Source organism: Etheostoma cragini, chromosome 1, assembly GCF_013103735.1.
Source record: "Etheostoma cragini isolate CJK2018 chromosome 1, CSU_Ecrag_1.0, whole genome shotgun sequence".
In the NCBI taxonomy this organism is placed as follows: domain Eukaryota; kingdom Metazoa; phylum Chordata; class Actinopteri; order Perciformes; family Percidae; genus Etheostoma; species Etheostoma cragini.
This window is the reverse complement of record NC_048407.1, coordinates 13,330,233-13,349,472: the sequence shown is the minus strand read 5'-3', so window position 1 is coordinate 13,349,472 and position 19,240 is coordinate 13,330,233. Positions and strand designations below refer to the sequence as shown.

Genomic DNA, 19,240 nt, shown 5'->3' with positions numbered 1-19,240 from the left:
CCCCCCCCCCACCACCACCACCACCACCACCACCCCCATTTTCCATATACAAACATTTACGTGATAGCACTCAAAAAACACTCAAAGCTTGCTTTAAAGCTAGTGTGTCTGCAGTCATAGTATCAACAAAATGTTACTACAGTAAACATTTCCAACCCGGACAATGTAGAGACTAAAGTTGAAAATATGGTTTTGTTTCCTAAAACCCCTGGGAGGAATCGTCAGAGACTGCTCGAGCATGTCCTCTTATATTGCACCTTCAGGGCCATTTCTGGCCTCATGCTTCAGGGTATGAAGTAGCCCGATGACTCAGGTCTTCTTGTAAACAGAATCAGGGAGCAGCATGAACTCCAGACAATACGTCAGCAGTGGAGTGAACCAGCTCATTGTGCTTCTGCAAGGGCAACTTGCTCAGAAGTTGAACTGCAGCAGGCGTGTGGCTCCGCCTCATGCATGTCCTGATCTGTATGGAGCTATTGTAACTCTGCAAAGCACATAATCAGCCTGACAGAGTCAAAGAAATAAGTCACTTTTGTCTCAGTCGGAAATAGACCAATTACATTTTTTTTAAGAAATAGGGTCAAACTATTAAACATTTACCAAGTTCACAAATCAGATTTTCTTACAAATTAAATAACATCCATGGCCTTTGATTGGAGGCTAGTATCACTTTGTCCCACGGCAACATTAAAATAGTTTAGATTTGTGTACATTGTTTCTGTTAATAATGTATTGTATTACGTGTCTATTTCATTATAATACAAGATGTATAATACAGATGTATTGTAAATAATTGAACATGCAATTGTATTTTAAGTTCCGTTAAAGAGGGGTGGAGTTGGAGTCACATTTGAACATTTAAAAATGTACTTGAAAGTAACGCAATAGTTACTTTCTGAAGTAACTACTTACTTTTATACTTTGTAACTGAGTAAGAAATTAAGTTACTTTTTGGAAGAAGTAACTTGTAACTGTTACTAATTACTTTTTAAAAGTAACTTGCCCGACACTCTTGAATCGGCCATAGTAAATGTTGACCTGGATGTATGTGCGTGTACTTGCACATACATGCATCATGTTCCTACCTCAGGGCAACCCTCATCCCAGGTCCCAGGCTGATGGATGTGGTTCTGGCTTTCTCTTCTACACACAGCAGGCAGCTGCTCATCACATGAGGCTAAAAGCCAATTACCTTCCTGTGAAAGAGGTAACACGTTACTCCCACTACTACGACAACACCCAATGAATGCATACAAACGTTAAAAAATAGCCAACACGATCAGATGATTTTTATTATGTGTCGATAACTTAATATTTTATAATTGATAAATAATCATTTGATTAGACAGTTGATGGTTTCAGCTACTCAGATTAGCGGTATGGCGCTTTTACTTGTCTTTAATTAATTGAATATATGTTGGGTTTTGAACTGTTTGGTCGGACAAAAACAGACATTTGAAGACATCATCTTAGACTCTAGAAAACTGTGATGGGCATACAGACCAACCAATGAATGAATAATAATATTCATCAATAGTTGCAGCTCTAAAAAGGATCCATTCAATTCCAATATGCAAACTTAACTCACTTATAATTAGACTAAAGCGTTTTCTAAAATAAAGAAGCACCAATATAGGGTTTCCCACCTTCCTATCTGCTTTGACACAGAGTGTTGCATCCGTCAGGTTCAGGAGAGGTTGATACTGGTGCCAAAGAGTGAGAGTTACTGGAGAGCCATCAGACCACTCTACAGTCGGAGATGACGCCTTTTTCCAAAGGCCGATCCACACTTGGATACCCTCCCCAGAAACTGCAAAACATGAGGGTACGGACACACACATATTGGTATTTAGTATCCCCTTGGTTTACTTCCAGAGTGTCTATAACAAGTCAAACTTCATATAGTATCTGTATTGCATGATGCTGCTTACAGTTAGCCAGGAGGTTGAGCAGCATTTCCACGTCAGACAGAGAGTGGAGGCTGGTGAGGTTTGCCTCCTGAGAGCCACAGGCCCGGGTAGAATCCTCCCAGCTTCCCGCTTCTGTCTTTGACAACAGCCGGTAACAGAAACCATTATGAGGCCACCAGCCATTAGCACACTCTGTGTGGATATACTGCCAGTTCTCTGTGAGAGGAAGATGAATTGGGAGAGGGGAGGAAGAGAAATTTAAACACAACAGAACAGAATAACACAAATTCACAGCAAACATTGTTTTGGTGTAGCCACCAACAGCGCAATAGAGAGAGGGGTCAAAAGTTCACTCCCCGGGTGCAGTGCAGCTGTTGAGGCCAAAAGCTACAAGAGATAAAAAAGCTTATCGTTCATTTTGCACTACGACTCATAATTCATCCACGCTACGGTCTTGGATGTCAGGTATTAAAGCGAAGCATGTGTGCACCCGCTCTCACCTAGTGGCTCGGCTCTCTGGGTGATGTTAGGCGTCTTCTTACAGATGTAAGGCAGAGCAGACTCACAGGACAGACTCTGCCAGTGAGCCTCGAAGGCTGAGTTGTACACTCCACACTGGCTGTTGTCCTGCAGCGGGCTGGCAGGCAGAGCTGATGGAAACACAGTGATGGGAGCAATGTTTTATATTTTTAGTGTTTTCTTCCTCATCTTTAGTTCCTCATTGTTAGAGCAACTTTTTCATTTGCATCAGTGATGGGATTCATGTTCTGGGAATAATCTTTTCAATATTATAATTACAACATACAACTCTCATCTCATTCCTTATTATGTTACATAAGGTGTAGTAAAGTGCCAGCTGAGATTGAGAAATAGAACACTTATAGCATAATTAACAATCAACGCTACAAGGTCACTAAAGGAGCTGATGAAATTTCTCTGGCTCATACATGTATTTATGTCATGCACACATTTTTCAATCTGTTTCAACATTTTCCATCAACTCAAGAGCAGGTTTTATGCACACTTTGAAGTGCACAAAATTGCAAGCGCTCTACATGATTTAACAATAAAACTACTGAAAAATATTACACACTGAAACACTGAAAACAAAATCCCATCAAACAGACAATGCGCTCTCACCTAGCCCTGGAGTAAATAGATAATCAGTACCTGTGGTGAAATTGACCAGTGATAGAGGTGCTCCATCAGACCACTGCCACCCCCGTCCTTCCTTCAGGTGGTTCAGCCCGATCCACACCATCGCTCCAACACTTGCCAGACGATCTACCACAAGATGCGAAAACACAACGTTGTCAGCAAATCTTATCAGATTTTCTTAGAAATAAAATATTGGTAAACGATCAGCAAGTCTCACACATCACTGTTGGATTTTCAATAAATCAGGACAGCAGACAGTAATGAAAAACATTGGTTGAACAATACCATAACCTAATCTGAAGCAGTAAGAATGAAGAATCTTTACAGTCTAGTAGTGTAATGTAGTTCTAGTTCTAGTGTACTGTTATTGTTACAACATGTACCGTACATGTAATGATGCAGGTACAGCAAATGGTGGATGTTTCATTTAGCAGCTTTATGGTTCCTGTATGTGTTTTCTACCAGATGCCTACCTCTGATGTACCTGTGCTCTGCTAGACTGGTGATGCTGAGCAGATTTCCACCTTGAGCTTGACAGGTTGACAGCGCCTGACTCCAGGTTAGGATGGTGTACAGGTTGAACTGGTAACACGCATGGAGCTCCTGGTTCGACTCCCAGAAATGCTCACAACTGGAATCTATGAATAAAGCCATGAATTCAAAAGGCAATGTGAAACTGAGAAGAATATAAAAAGCTGAAGTTTCCTGAATCGGCCGGAGTTTAGATTGCCATCACAAAGAAAGCGGAAGGTGAGGGACATCTGACCAAAAATGAGGGCGATCAGGCACTGGAACAATCCCGTAAATGAAATAACGTGATATAGACTACTTAGACCTTAATAGGCAGATTTTATTTTTTAAATTGTGTGATTGTTGTGATCACAGTACATTGTGTACCACTACCATCAACCACTAGGCCAGCATAAGCCCTAATAGATATTGTAGAAGTTTTAAAGGTACGGTTTGATGGGAGTTTTATTTAACAAATTTCAATGACCCAAATTTAATTCTTATTATAAATACATTATACAGCATAAAGTAATAGGACACACCACCGTTACACCCTTACATGATTTCTTTTTTTTGTGTATTTTTAGTTCTTTATTGACAGGACACCTAAAGAAGGGAAAGAGAGAGGGGGGAATGACATGCAGCAAAGGGCTGCAGGAAGGAGTTGGACGCGGCCCCGCTGCATCAAGGACTAAACCTCTATATATGGGTGCTTGCTCTACCAATTGAGCTATCCGGGCGCCCACACCCTTACAAGATTCTTGAGCATTGCCCTTTAAAACCATTAATATGTTGACATGCCTCCTTAAGTTGAGCACTGACATTCGGACATAATGTCTGGCTTACAGTTGCCGTTCCCTTTCCTCCAAAAGGTGTTGGCTGGGGTTGAGTTCAGAGCTCTGTGCAGATCGGTCAGGTTCTCCACGCCAAACACAGAAATATATCTCATTGTGGACCTTCCCTTGTGCATGTCGCCATTACTATGTTGAAACGTACTTCAAGCCATGTAGCGTATTTACTCAAGTTCCTCTATTACTCTATGAGGGTCTGAATCCATTTTACCTTGCACCGGACAGAAACCCCATCGTTCGGCCTCATCATAGCGAGTGGTGGTGGCACACCATTGAAGATGGTCCTCGCGCCCCTCGGTCGTGCACTCAAAGTACCATTTGTTGTTGTATTTAAAGGGCAAAGCACAGGGCATGCCATGTGCATTTCCCAACAAAGTGTGGATATCTGCAAATAAGACACAACAAGTAAGATTGTAAATGACAAATATCCTATGCATGCAAGTCCAAAAAAATCACAAAGATTTTTGTTGCATAAGTGTGTCAAATGTCACCAAAGAGAGAACAGACAGGATATGTCAGGCGTTTACCTTCATATGGATATGAGCAGGGCCCTTCTCTAGGGGTGTTGTACCTTTTCCACTCATGATAGGAATTTTTCTTTACCACCACCAAACGTCCGGCCACAGCCACCATCCACTGGGATGCCCCGTACAACATGTTTCCACTGCAGCGCCACCACAGCACAGGGGAAGCCATGTCACACTCGAACGTGCCGAGAGGCTGCGTCGTGTCAGAGATGTTGAGGCCCAGGCACATGTTGGTGCCCAAATTGAAAAGGCGATGTCGGGAGACCCACTTCCACAGCATGCGACGCGTGGGTCGCTCGCAGTCCTCCAGCACCAGGTTGGAGCGATCCACTTTGATGCAGCGTTTCAGCGGCTCGCTCTCCAGGATAAACAGACCCTTTTCTGGAAAGAGATCGATGAGAGACAAGACGGAGAGGAGGGTAGGGGGAGGTGTGAAGAGAAGAGGGGTGAGAGACGTGGGGGAGGAAGTGAGGAATTTATGTGAATGTATAACATAGAGAGGGGAAGATGGACGGATGGACTGGTCTCTTGAGTGAGAGCATGAAACAACAGATTAATATACTGTATGATAGCATACCCTTTCAATGGGATTAAAAAAAACATACATAAAGTCAGTTCAGAAAGTAAAGTGAGAATTCATTATTTCACAACCGGCTTCTATATTTCAGATGTTTCTCCAACAAAATGGAACAGATTTCAAGCTAGATGAAAGCCCGAGGAAACCTTTTATCTTTCAAAATGAAGAAAGGTCTTTGTGTAACAAAGGGAGGATGTATACAGTACTGAATGTATACAAATTAAAATGTTGAAAAAGGCTAGAGCAATTATCTCTTCCTTTATGTTTCTATTGCATACTGGATATGCAATAAACACGAGTGCATGTCCAGGGGTGTCCAGATATGCATCCTGTGTTTATGGACTATATATATGGACTATACCATCATATTAATATTACATACACATGTTAAATTATTAGGTACTGGACGGGAAGAAGAGTTTTTTTTAATCGGATCTGGACAAAATGAGAATCATGACAATGGTGTGTTCAAAATAATAATAATCAAAAAGCCTTTATTGTTATGGCTTAGTCATCTTAAACCATTAAAATCAACTCTGACGTGTTATTGCACACAAGCCTTCGTCATGGAGTCAAATGGTGAGATACAATTTGAAAACTTGAAATTATGCAACAATCTATTATTTCAATTTGGATTATTTATTTGATTCATCAAGGTTTTTAGAATACTGCAGGGCTGCAGCTATTGATTATTTTCATAGTCAATAAATCTCAAAGATGTTCAATTTACTGTCACAGAGGAGAGAAGAAACTAGAAAATATTCACAGTTAAGAAGCTGGAATCAAAGTATTTTTTACTTTGTCTGAAAAAAATGACTCAAACCTTATAATCGATTATCAAAACAGTTGGCGATTAATTTAAAAGTTCATCGATTCATCTATTATTCTTTGCAGCTCTAGGATACAAGCTATCACAAGTTCTCAGCACAAAGTGACGTTGTTTCGTGCAAAAAAAAACAGTCCAAGAGTATTCAATTTATGATATATTACAGTTTTCACATAAAAACAGTTGAAACCTGAGAATGAGCCTTTTTGTTTGACAGATCTTTAACGATTAATCAATTATCAGAATTGCAGTTTAATTTTCGGTCTATCAACTAATCAATTCATCCATTGTCTTCACTCCGATTCAACATGCAATAATATGAAATTCAGGAAATCAGTGTATCATCACATTTGAGAAGCTGGACTCTGCTTGATGAGACCGTTGATAATCACCCAATAGACTAGGCGACTAATCACTTCAGCATTAGTTTCAAACAGGATCACATGTTAACCATCTGCATGTGTCCTTGTTCAGATGTCACTTTATTTGGTTTTCATAATATTTATTTTAGTAAGAAATTCATCTTGGGGACAAAAAAAATGGACCACACACGTGTCTCTTTGTCAAATTGAACTTGCACATTTAGCTTGTCCTGTCTGTTACAGACGGACCAAATAATTGTTGGTAATGTGAGCCAAGCTGCAGCAGTGAGGCTCAAACTGTGGTCCACAGGCCAACTAGGGAACGTGGAGATAGTTTAGGTGGGGTCCCCCATGAGAATGAGGAATAGTTTGATTTCAAACACCATCCCTTTACACACACAAGATCAGCACAATGACAACATGTTGTCATGATTGTTCTGTTCTCCTCCACATTCTAATCAGTTACATAAGGATCTGCCTAATTACCTAAAAGCATAGGACAAAAGATGAAGCGTGGGCTTATTTTGCAGTAACAGTAACAGTAAAAATAGTCTTAATAACGAGGATCCCTGAGCAGCAGCTGTAGCCAGAGGATTTCACTTACTGTAAAACTCCATGAGCTGTTTTTTCTCCAGGACCTCATCGTCCTCCTCGGTGACACACAGGCAGCTTTTCGCCAAAAACACTACAACACAAACAGTCGCCACAACAGCCACGGAGTCAAAGAAACGACGCAAACGCATTAACATTTCGACGGCGGGATACAATGTTGAAGTGCAAATGTCCGCACATTCCGAGGCTCCTGGTCAGAGAGAGTATTTTTGGGCTCGTTGTTTTTTTTCCCCTCATAGAAAACTTTGAGCCGAGAGAAGTTTTTCAGCGGGGGACCAGCGACGTCACGTCTGACGGAGGAGCTGCTACTGCTCCGCCGTCTGCTTCACCGGGACAGAGCAGGACAACTTCATTAAGATGGGACAATAGATAGATAGGACAATATCGATAGATAGACAGACAGACAGACAGACAGACAGACAGATAGATAGACAGACAGACAGATAGACAGACAGACAGATAGATAGATATATAGATAGACACTTTCCCATTGTAGAATAGAAATATATTAAAGTTCTTAAAAAATAGAAATAAGTATTATCTACAAATATGAGCGTTATACTACAATATTACAATATTTAGAAAAAAAATGAAATAAGAAATGTGTAAAAACACCACACTTTATAACAGTGTAAGTAATACTGCTAAAAAATAGATGGAATTTATGATTAGGTGTTTCAAATGTATAGACCGACTTCTACTCTACTACAATTCACAGCCAATTAATGTACTTTTTGTTATTTTAGTTATAGTTCCTTTGCCGATTCAGATTGATTCAAAATATAGTTAACAAAGAAAATAATATCTATTATAATAGGATAAGATAAGAAGGGGAATTAACAGTGTATAAAGTACTTAACATTACCCCCACCCTTGCAAACTGCAATATTAAAGTAATGAACACATTGACAATTATTGTATTCCAATATTATAATATACATTATTCTGAAATGGGCCAATCTGCATAATAAGTCATTCTACTTTTGTTATTTTAATGTATTCCAATGCTATTACTTTTGTACAGTAACATTTTAAATGTAATGTAACAGTGTAGTGGTGGGAAGTAACTAAATAGATTTTACTTTGCAGATTAAGATTGATACATTTTCAATATTTGTAATGGAATATTTTAACATTGTGATATTGATACTGCAATTTAGTGTTGCACTTCCATAAAGTTCAGGGATTCACAAAAATGGAAAGCAGCAGAGGCCAAGAAATCCTGACACACAGTTCCAAGTTTGATCAAAACTCCCAAAACACTGGAGCCTATAATTTCCCATAATGCAAGTCTATAAGAGCATCTTTCATTACACCCCTCCTTCCTTTAAATGCACACATCTTGCAGAGTCCATGCCCCCGTCTGTAATGAGACTGATAATCTCGGGGTTATTTTTTCAGGCTTTTAAATCTCCTGCCAGACTTTATACAACCAGTTTCAAAGGCGGTTGCCTCAAAGTTCCCATCAGGGACCGTGCACACAGCACACTGTGGATGACAGCTGCATTGTATGGTTTCTAAGACACAGAAACCAACAAGTAAGATACCCCTCCCCTCCGAACACTATCGGACCCCATGTTTCTCATTATGTGGTCATTGGATGAAAACAACTTTATTAAGTGAATTGCATCACGTGAGCACAACATATAACACAGATCCCTGAATAAAAAGAAAAGGCCAATAGTATGTTATAATGCAGGACCCAGATAGTCTTGTACATTAGTGGTGCACATTTTCAACTAATCAAATTACCAAAAGTAACCAACTGACACGTAACGAACCTGAGCTTCTAGGGCCCCACGCAGTTTGTCCGGTGGATATTCTACCACTGAGTGAGTAAAGTAGAAAAAAACGGAAACAGCCAAGTAAAGTTCAAGTACCTTAGTACAGTTCTTGAGTAAATGCACTTTCTTGATTTTTTCATTACTGGTCTGGAAAGAGCACACACAGGGATGATTCTCTTTGACAGATTTCATTCTCCCATTGTAAACAAAAGTCAACTTTAAATTGTGTTTCATAACGCCAAAGCCTACCAATAATTTTCAGAGGCTTTGAGGACTACATACAAACAACCTTGAATGCGGAAAGTTGCATTTTACAAAGAATCAAAGTTCCACTTTATTTATGTGCCATGCCACAAAAAAACTCACTTATCAACATAAAGTATGAGGCACAGCCTTGCTTAGAATAAAACAACAAAGACAATTTAAAAAAAAATCATATTAATCCACTAGTAGCCTATATTTACATTCAGAATAAAACAAAGATTTTTTTCAGTAGTAGACCACTTGTGTAGACTCTTCCTTTCCAAGCTGCATGTTACAGTAGACAAAAGTAGGACCATGCCTCAGGAAAGTGCAGTGTGTAAGGTTTACAGCAGCAAATTCATCATCTGTTTATTTCTAGAGATAGCTATAACACCTCTGAACAAACACACACACACACACACACACACACACACACACACACATGCACACACACACACACACGCACACACACACTTAAGTGCACTCACATCTTGGTTTGCCTAAAGTTTATCATTAGTAGTGATCCAGTGTAATGATCTTTTCTCTCTGTGTGTTCTTATAAGTTACATTTTTAAAAGTAGATGTTGAGCTTTTGAAAAGAGGGTTGGTCCCCTGCAGAGAGACAAAGAAAAAAAAAAGAAATTAACAATCAAACAAAATAGAACAACTGACAACATATTGCTAGAACATTAGGGCAACAACAACAATTACCAAGAATGCATTTGCAATACATACTTTTATTTTCTACAGAGCAAATGTTCCTAAAAGAGAAATAAATACTGCTTGTGTTGGGGGCCAGGTTTTGGTGTGGATGAGGTAAAAGGGATTTCAGTTTAGGGCTTAAATTTAAAACCCAAGGTCAGATTGTTGCAATTGGCATCAAAATCCATACTTCTTATCTAAATCATTACTCAAATCTAAACACAGACAAGATGCCCATCTTTTTTAGATTTGGTGTGAATTACACTTTCCGTAGATATTGTTATCTCCAATTTTATACTAAAGAAATACACTTATTTCCGCTTAGACATTTTAGACACAAGACTCATCAGAACTTGCCTGAGAGTCATCAAAGTGATGGTTTTCCGTACATCATGTGTATATTACAAACGGGAACTGCCAAAACCGTATTACTACTGTAATAGCAAACTTTGAATGATGCCAATCTCCTGAAATGTTAATAACTAAAGGCTAAATAAAACAGGGTTCAAGTTAAAGCCCAAAGCTTACTAGCTAATGCCATCGTTACATTATACTTTTGGTTTACATCTCGCAGATTGATTATCAAATTGATAATACGTTTGTCTTTGGACAATAATAGCGGTTCATGGCCCAGAATATATCAGGCTTTGGCTTATCACACACGATACCTGTTAGTTAGATCAATTCAATGTGTGTTTCAGTGTTTTCATGGGATTTGCTGACAATGGGAATAATATAGAATATTACTAGCTGAATCTTACCGTCTGCCATTTTGCCTTTGCCCTCTCAGCCTCAAACTTGGCCACTTCTTTGCGGTCATGGACCGACACCAGCAGCTTCCACACAGCCAGCAGAATCAGGCCGATACACACGATAGAAAGAGAGACCCCCAGAATAATCATGGGGATGTTGGGAGGCTCAGGGCAACCTGCGACAGGACAGAGGATGACATAAGACTCAACACCAGAACTCCCCCTTTTGTTCCATCTGTTTTCTACGTCATTGTATAACTTACCGAACATCTGGAGATCATAGACAATAGTCCGCGTCTCACTTTCTACCACATTAAATGAGATCCGGCACTCATTCTCCTTCATCAGCGTGCATTGGATAGAAGGGCTCTTGTCATAATCTAAGAGGAAATGTGAACATACATATCCATAAGGAAGGCATGAATCCATCGTATATCATCTTCCCTTTCAACATTGTGCTGAGAATGTAAAAGGATATACTCGCCTCTGTTGTGCTGTCAGGGTGAGTTCCATATCAAAGACTACAATCTGGTGTGTGTGCGTGTGGACCACACTGTTGTATTTCACATCTAAAGCCTGAAAATACTCTGTGATCATCAGATATACCTCTCAGCTTGCACTAGTATAGCAGGTATAAAATTATCTCTTCTTTAAAGGAAGACAAGGTCATTTGGCTATTCACATGCACTACAACAGCTCTGCCTGTACGACAAGGTAAATAATATGTTCCCCATTGTCTGGTGCTGGCTGAATGGACATGGATGGTGCTGGAGAGAGTGGGTACAGGCTTCAGAGAGACACCCGAGTTGATGCAGGTCAGAATTCCTCCTAATCTCTGACCCATGGGGAAACTTATCATGGCTCTATGTTGATACCACTGTAAAAACACTGAGCTGAGAGAACAAACTCCAGCGACAACAAGCATTTACTCTACAGGTAAGTGATTGTGCTAAAAGGCCAATGTAAAAGGACTTATTGTACATTTTTAAAATGTTAATGACGGTCCACCTCCTGTAAAAAATACTCTTCTTTAATTCTGTAGGAATAGAGGTTCACTTTAGGGCAAGACTTAGCTGCTGGGTAAAACCGGATATTGTAATTATAATCTTTATTTTAACTCAAAGAGGCTTACCTTACTTTGCATGTTTTAGCTAAATAAAATCATATCATAAGTTATTTCCTTCTAAGTAACCCCTGGTTTAATTCCATGCCAATGCAATATGAATATCAATTTGCAGAGTTGAAACCTGCTAGAGATCCTTTAGAGAGAATATTTAGTGACCGTGTTTGCCTTCTGTGTTGTATCTTCCTCAAGGACTGATTTGAAAATTCCTCCTTGTTAATCTCTTCCACAAAACCATCACATTCAAGTTCGGCTGCCAAAAAGCCATTCAGTCCTTAGCTATTGTATGTTATCAACTAACCTGGATGACAAGCAATATGCAAACATGGACACTCTTTTATGGACACTGGGTTTCTTTGTGGTAGCCATTTCTTAAGTTTTAAGATTTTAAAAGGTTCCCACTAGCTCTTTAAGGCACAATAACAAAAAATGTAAAAAAAATCCACGTCCATGAGATGGTAATGTTACATGAAGGGAACAAAAAACTATCTGAAGCAAGTATCAAGTATCAGCCTGTTGATTTTCACACTTGACTTAGATCCCCTGTAATATGTGGCTGCTTGGTATGGTATTAAAACAACTCTAAAAACATATGGCTTGCTTTGGAAAATAGATGAGTAATATTATGTGCATGCACTTAGATCAAGTTAAACACCTGCTTCCTTCTCCAATGAATCAAACAAATTATTAAACCCTTTTCAAAATCATCCAGGCCTACATAACTTATAAAGTTAACAATTTCAACACATACTTGATAAGAGCTGTGCGACAATTCAATATAATAGTTTATCAAATTTCATTATAAAAATCCTATCAGGATGATTTGCTCTTATTATGTAATCAGAATCAAAATTTGTTTTCCAACTGGATGATTGATGATCCAATTCCAAATTGATCCAATTCTAAAGTGATTGAAGTTTTGTTTGGCAGAAGCAATGCCTTTGTTCTCAATGTAATGCATAAGTGTGAAACAATTGATTTAATCTCAGATTTGACATGTGTTGATATTTATATATAGATAAATATATATATCATCATTGAGACTTTTATATATATATAAAGTCTCAGTTATGATTTGAACCATACTATCCAGCCAACAACAAGATAAGTGCAGAAAAAGCACAAACTGTACTTTATTCAATAATTCCTATTCCTGCTCCTTCTCAGATACAGAACAGGTAGATTACAATGTGTTTTACCTGCTGTTGTGTTAATGGAGATTTTGGGGCTGCTGCACTTTTGATCACACAACTTGACATCGTCCTTATCTAGCAGATGGCACTCTACACAGGTCCTGGTGTTAAAACAAGAGGAAAAACAAAAAGTCAGGTTTTCTTTAGACAAGATGCAGTACCTCTCCAGAAGCTAAGGTTTAATGAGGCTTCAATCTCTGACACAGTGAGTACAAAGAAATCACAGTGGTGGTCACTTATCACAGTTTTCCCAAGGCTTCACTCACTCTCTCTCACCCACCTCCCTTATAACAATGGTATCAAATGGCACTAGCCCTGACAGCTGCTTTACAAGGAGGCAAGGAAATCTTTTAGTGCTGTGTTGGGGACATTAGCTGTCTTTTGATGTCACATGGAAGGTGTAGACACATGTGAACAAGGGGACCAGAATCTGATATGTCTGTATTCAAAAGAACAGACGGATCATGTGGCACAAGGATACAACATCTTATATCTTTCAGGTAGAGAAACAACAATTACAGAGGTAACACAGACCAAAGCTTTTAACATTACATCCTTATTCACCTCTAAGAGCTGATTGCATGAATGGGTTCTCACCTTGCAGAGCTACAGGCGTCTCCACATGTTGGGCACTTCTCACACTTGTCCCCAGATGCTCCGGGTACAGAGCAGACACAGTGGCCACACTCACATCTCCCCCGACCACTGCAGAAAGCACCATCCTCTGACATGCACGCCTCAGTGCTGGTGCTGCAGTTACAATACTCCCCTGTCCAGCCGCTTTCACAGTGACACTCCCCACAGTCACACACTCCATGGCCTACAAACACAAAATCCTTATAGGAACGGGCTCAACTCAAACTCATTTGTAAAATCAATCACGTGTAATTACTCACCTCCACAGAGCTCCCCACGGAAACGAACACAGGAGTAATTATCACACTCGCAGTAACGTCCGTAGATGCGTCCAAAGCTGGATGCATGACACACACACTGTCCGCAGTAGCATTGCCCCTGTCCACTGCATACATCAGACTCATTGTGTGAGAGGCAGTTGCTCAACAAAGCACTTTCCTCATTGCATTCACACTCCGACCCCAGGAACCCTGGCTGACACACACAAACGCCGCACTGGAAAGCCCCCTGGCTCTCAATGCACCGGCTGCTGTTTGCTTCAGGAGGCTGCCGGCAGTCGCACGAGCAAAGAGACTCCAGTTGCACCTCCAGACTGTCCTGTAAACCCACCGGTTTGAGGGAGAAGTGGCGAACTCCGGACAGGCATCCTGGAAGCTCCACAGACACGTTGAACACTACCTGAGGAACAAAGAAGAAGCCCCATGAAGAGAATGAATTTATCCTTAATGGTATTGACTTTGTCATCAAAGCGTACACCTCTGTAGAGCTCCATTACTGTCCAAAAGCTATTAAAACACATAAATGAAGAATACGGTATGTATACACTGTATTCATTCATTTGGGATCAATCACACATTTATCATCTGGCTACCATAAATACTCACAAGAGCAACACATTTCTATTCCCCAATTCAGGAAATTATTTAGCCTATTTAAAAAAAACATATACTTTGTATGTCTGACAAAGATAGGCTGGGAAAGTCAGGAACTATTGAGATACAAACTAACACATTGTTGGTTTTGTTGGCAATAGAAAAATGAAATCACTTACTTTACATTTATTCAATTTCACTTTCATTTGTATTTACATTTCATATCACCAGGTGGCCTGAGAGTAAGAATACATCTTATCTCTCTATGATAATTTTTTATTTTTGGCATGTCCAATAATTTTACTATCTACTATCCTTTTACATCAGTTTGTCAGTTACATGTTAAGCACTTTGATCTGCACTAGCCTTTATAAAAAGGTGTTATGCAAATATAGAGAAAGAGCAGTTTAAAAATGATTTCTTTTGGCATTTTTTGCCTTTATTTTGACAAGAAAGCTGAAGACAAGACGGGAGAGAGGGGGGAATGATATGCAGCAAAGGGACGTGGTTAGTAATCAAACCCCGGCCCGCTGCGTCGAGGAGCAAACCCCTGCACATGGACGCCCGCTCCACCAACAGAGCCATCGGGGCGCCCATAAGAGCAGTTTAAAGTAAAATAACTGACCGTCTCTCCAGGTTTGATGTTGGAGCAGCGTTTTTCATCAATGATGACGGTCCCATTTGGGCAAATGGCTGTAAAGGACATCTGGAGCTCTTCTGTGTCTCCAAGGACCTCCAGTTCAATCTCTGAACGCAGTTCCTGGAAAACAGCACAGATATATGTCAGCACTTTGTGCGGAAATGCAACTGGCAGCATAGATCTGCCACTGAACAAAAGGTTTTCCTCCCCAAAATAGCAAAAGTTGCCATCACATCTCTCACAGGTGATACAGTCAGACTCTCAGAGTGGGATTTCCAGGGCTTTAAGTGGAATCACACTTTCACCCTGCTCTGACCTATAGCGTGCTGAACTGTCCTAACTAGCACTCTCTTTGTGGGTGAGTCATCATCCCAGGTGTGCTGGGCGATTAAAAGCACCTAAGGAAAGGGCGACAGATCGTCTCAACTGGAAGAAAGGCTGTGTTTGACTAACTAATGAACTCTGTGACGGACTGTCTGGGTGCTAACAGAGAGTTAAATGTCTGTTTCCTGTAGCCCTGTAATTGTACTCTGCCTTCAGTGTTTCTAAGGAGGGGGAAACTTGGGGATGTTTTACACAATCAAAGATTAAAGTGAAGTGGGCAGAACGGATTCAAAAGATGTGACTGTTATTCTGTAAATATGGTGAAGGGTATTTAAAGTGGTGTGGCTGAAATATCTATCCGCTAATCAACAAACATTAATCCAAAATCACAGGTAAGTATAAATACTAATCAAATGTCTTCTATCATTACATATCTGTCTGTTTGTTTTTATTTCCCTTAAAAGCCATAGCTATCTTCAATCAGTGCAATATTGTCTCCTCTCTTCAGTGGGTTTAACGTGGCGGAGACTAAAATGGGGTGTAAAAGACATAATTGATGAATTAATTAGAGGACTTTCCATCAGTCACTGCCACCAGGGGGGATTTACAGAAGGAGTGCAAGAGGTAGCCAGAAATAGAAAGAAAGAGAGAGAGAGAGAGAGTGGGGAAGAAAGAGCAAGTCGGAGTCAGAACAGATAAGGAGATCAACCAGCTGGGACAGGCCGAGACTGGCTTTTAAACATGCTGATGCAAAACACCGGGGGGTGAAGGGGGAAAAGTAACAGAAGAAAGAACGAAAGAGGAAAAGCGAGAGAAGGAAAAGGATTGGAGAAGACAGAGATACTGTCTATTGGCTTTAAGGTGTACGGAGTGTTAAATCATAAATGCTTTATGTTCATGTTTTCGATAAAACTTGGACTCAAGTCTAAAACAATTGATGTCAAATAACTAGATTTGATTAAACTGAACAAAGTTTTACTGCTTTTATAATGGCAGGTGTTTTCAGTCTTATTTCCTTACACAAACACACACACACACACACACACACACACACACACACACACACACACACTTTACTTACTTTGTAGGCTGTTACAATCAGTTCCAGGATGTTCCGCGAATCTTTCGCCAGGACTCCAACTGTGGCGCCAGGTATTAGATTTGCATAGTTCTTTGAGAAAAAACAAACAGATAAACATTAAAGCATTAAAGTCAATGTTAGAAAGGTGGGCAGACTTAGCTCAAGATCCCAAAAGCAGAGTACAGAAGAACCTGTTCCAACAGGTTCAATGAATGCATATGAATAAATATGCTAACCTCAGTAAACACTGTGCTCACACAAACACTTTTCCAACTCAAATTTCCAGTTCTACAGTTCAGACATATCCTGCTGGAAAGAAATTAATACATTTAAAAAGAAAAAGAGGTTACCTTATAGTTGACATTCTGTACTTCTGTCACAGCAAATATCAGTAAGATATTGTTCTCCACCACCTTATCAATCAACTGACCAAGAGTTGGATACTCCTGGAAAAACAATGGTGAAATGTCAAGCGTGAATGTGCTTTAAGGCTGTGGTGATGCATCATAGATGACTTATGTAAGGACAGTTATGGAACCGAGGTCACAGAATAGGTTGATATTTAGAAACGAATCACAGCTATTACAGCATAATGCAGAAGATAGACAAGTTTTTCTACGAAGAACTTCTGTGGAATCACCTGCACTGTTGACATGGAGTATTCGTTGTTGGCATCCAGGTGACACTGCCCATCGTTGGGAATCACGATGCCGGCCATCTTACTGTCCATCCCAAAGTGTGAGTCATCATCACTGACAAACACCAGCAAGCGCATGGAATCATTCCTCCAGCCTATCTTGTCCTATCAGGAGACACATTATGTTGCTCACCCTCCTTTTTATATCATTAAGTGACTAATCAAATAATGAAGTTGACAGATCACAAACTAACAATCGAAATTTGATGAAAATGATGAGTAATTTTATTATGGTTAACATAAACTGTGGCTAACCTATAAAAAAATAGGCTTAAGCCAAGGCTTGTTTTTGCTTATTCTATAATCCACATAGAATCACCCAGAAATCCAATAAAAATAAAGGAAACTAAACACTTGAGTAATATCCAAGTAATACATTTTACAATTTACATTGTTATCAAATCACTTCATAAGCCTTACTTAATTTAGATTTTAAAGCTCATAAATGCTCTTATAGATATTTGAAAATCACAAAATCTCACCCCACAAACAGCTGCCTGCATGACGGCGTCAAAGCCACACTCTGGCAAATCAATATTTGCAGATACACGCTGCTTTGCAATTATGTTGTTGAACCTTTCGGTGCTGCTCGTCAAAGACAAGACGTGTTTGTAGCCAAACGTTGGTAGGCAGGTTGAGCCGACACCGCTGCAACACAGCAGAAGTCAAAACCAAAGAGTTGGAAAATTAGATTCTCTCGGTTACCAAACGGCATTTCTAAAATTTCAAACATCAGAAAAGAGGATGCAGTTGAATGTCATCTTGCTGAAATTGTAAACACCAGAAAGGAGGATGCTGTTAAAGGTCATGTTTTAATATTTATTGTTTACCCGCAGGGGTTGGCCAGGTCTTCTTCTGTGATTTTGATGAACGGCAGGACAGGTTTCTCCACAAAAGAGCCAAAGCCCATTCGAAATTTACTGGTGAGAGTGGCCATCTCTTTAGACAAAGTGGAGCCCAAGTCTTTGATCATCGCCAGATCGTCGATCATGGATGCTGAGAGGTCCATCAGGTAGTATATGTCCACAGGATAGTCCTCCGTTTGTTGAATCTTGACCTGGAAAGTCACCTGGCTGCCTGTGCAAATAACAACACTAGTTCTAGTTTCTATTCTAATTCTAGTTGGAAAACAAGGAACCACTTTATCAAATCACAACATCAAATCAGAGGTAGGCGTACCAGGACGCAGCTTGAGTGCCATTTTCTGTGGGGAGATCTGAGTGCTGTTAACGTTGCCTGTCTTCTTTCCAAGTGGGCGATCCTGCAGGATTTGGCCTTTGGAGACGGGGAACTCAAGCAGGTCCCTGGCACATCCCTTTTCTAGTAAGCTATCCAATGTGTCACACCTTTCGCTGACTGTAAACCAGTCTGTAAAATTCTGGGAGGTAAAGGAAAAGTCAGATAGTTTCATAGTTGGCCATGAAATATAATTTTTATTATAATGAACAAAAAAAACAAGCAATGCCGCTTTTCTCGCCTGTGCCCAGAATACCTTCTTTTTTACTGCATTATGGCCATCTGCTTATACGTTATGTTTTCATACATGCAACCCTGGCTGCTTACCTCCTGTGTGCACCAGGCACAGTGGTAACTGAGCTGCAGACACTCATTGCAGGTCACAGCGCTAGCAGCTGAACATGACCCTACAGGACACAGCAGGACAGGGCACAGTTAGACAGATTGAGCATATCAACAACAATCACAGTTTCCTCCAACACTTAAAAGTCTCTACAAGGAAAAACAGCTAAAGTATTTGGACCTAATACAAATAATAAAAAAATAGTTTAATTTAAGATCTAATACATTAATTAACATTTATAACAATATGGTAAAGGGCAGTATTAAAATTATAAATGTCTA

The 19,240-nt window shown here is 39.9% G+C and overlaps 2 protein-coding genes across 4 annotated transcripts in view; both read right to left on the bottom strand.

The window, feature by feature from the left end:
• The window catches only part of pla2r1 (phospholipase A2 receptor 1), a 28,974-nt gene extending 21,328 nt beyond the window's left edge, over positions 1 to 7,646 (bottom strand). The window contains exons 1-9 of one of the 2 annotated variants that reach the window (XM_034879761.1): positions 7,326 to 7,646; positions 4,957 to 5,337; positions 4,641 to 4,814; positions 3,542 to 3,706; positions 3,081 to 3,194; positions 2,411 to 2,560; positions 1,932 to 2,126; positions 1,647 to 1,810; positions 1,086 to 1,196 (exon numbers count right to left, since the gene is read on the bottom strand). In XM_034879761.1, the coding sequence (XP_034735652.1) occupies positions 1,086 to 1,196; positions 1,647 to 1,810; positions 1,932 to 2,126; positions 2,411 to 2,560; positions 3,081 to 3,194; positions 3,542 to 3,706; positions 4,641 to 4,814; positions 4,957 to 5,337; positions 7,326 to 7,470 (1,599 nt within the window). In that variant the 5' untranslated portion in view covers positions 7,471 to 7,646. Of the gene's footprint in view, positions 1 to 1,085; positions 1,197 to 1,646; positions 1,811 to 1,931; positions 2,127 to 2,410; positions 2,561 to 3,080; positions 3,195 to 3,541; positions 3,707 to 4,640; positions 4,815 to 4,956; positions 5,338 to 7,325 lie in introns of those variants that run through there. The other variant, XM_034879769.1, reaches the window with a different exon arrangement.
• A 1,283-nt stretch (positions 7,647 to 8,929) lies between these two features.
• The window catches only part of itgb6 (integrin, beta 6), a 13,778-nt gene continuing 3,467 nt past the window's right edge, over positions 8,930 to 19,240 (bottom strand). For both annotated transcript variants that reach the window (XM_034869581.1, XM_034869570.1), the window contains 14 exons: positions 18,944 to 19,023; positions 18,560 to 18,758; positions 18,211 to 18,457; positions 17,863 to 18,028; positions 17,324 to 17,485; positions 17,034 to 17,129; positions 16,684 to 16,773; positions 15,264 to 15,398; positions 14,027 to 14,444; positions 13,728 to 13,950; positions 13,137 to 13,231; positions 11,078 to 11,194; positions 10,824 to 10,990; positions 8,930 to 9,972 (listed from right to left, as the gene is read on the bottom strand). In XM_034869581.1, the coding sequence (XP_034725472.1) occupies positions 9,874 to 9,972; positions 10,824 to 10,990; positions 11,078 to 11,194; positions 13,137 to 13,231; positions 13,728 to 13,950; positions 14,027 to 14,444; positions 15,264 to 15,398; positions 16,684 to 16,773; positions 17,034 to 17,129; positions 17,324 to 17,485; positions 17,863 to 18,028; positions 18,211 to 18,457; positions 18,560 to 18,758; positions 18,944 to 19,023 (2,294 nt within the window). In that variant the 3' untranslated portion in view covers positions 8,930 to 9,873. The remainder of the gene's footprint in view (positions 9,973 to 10,823; positions 10,991 to 11,077; positions 11,195 to 13,136; positions 13,232 to 13,727; positions 13,951 to 14,026; positions 14,445 to 15,263; positions 15,399 to 16,683; positions 16,774 to 17,033; positions 17,130 to 17,323; positions 17,486 to 17,862; positions 18,029 to 18,210; positions 18,458 to 18,559; positions 18,759 to 18,943; positions 19,024 to 19,240) is intronic.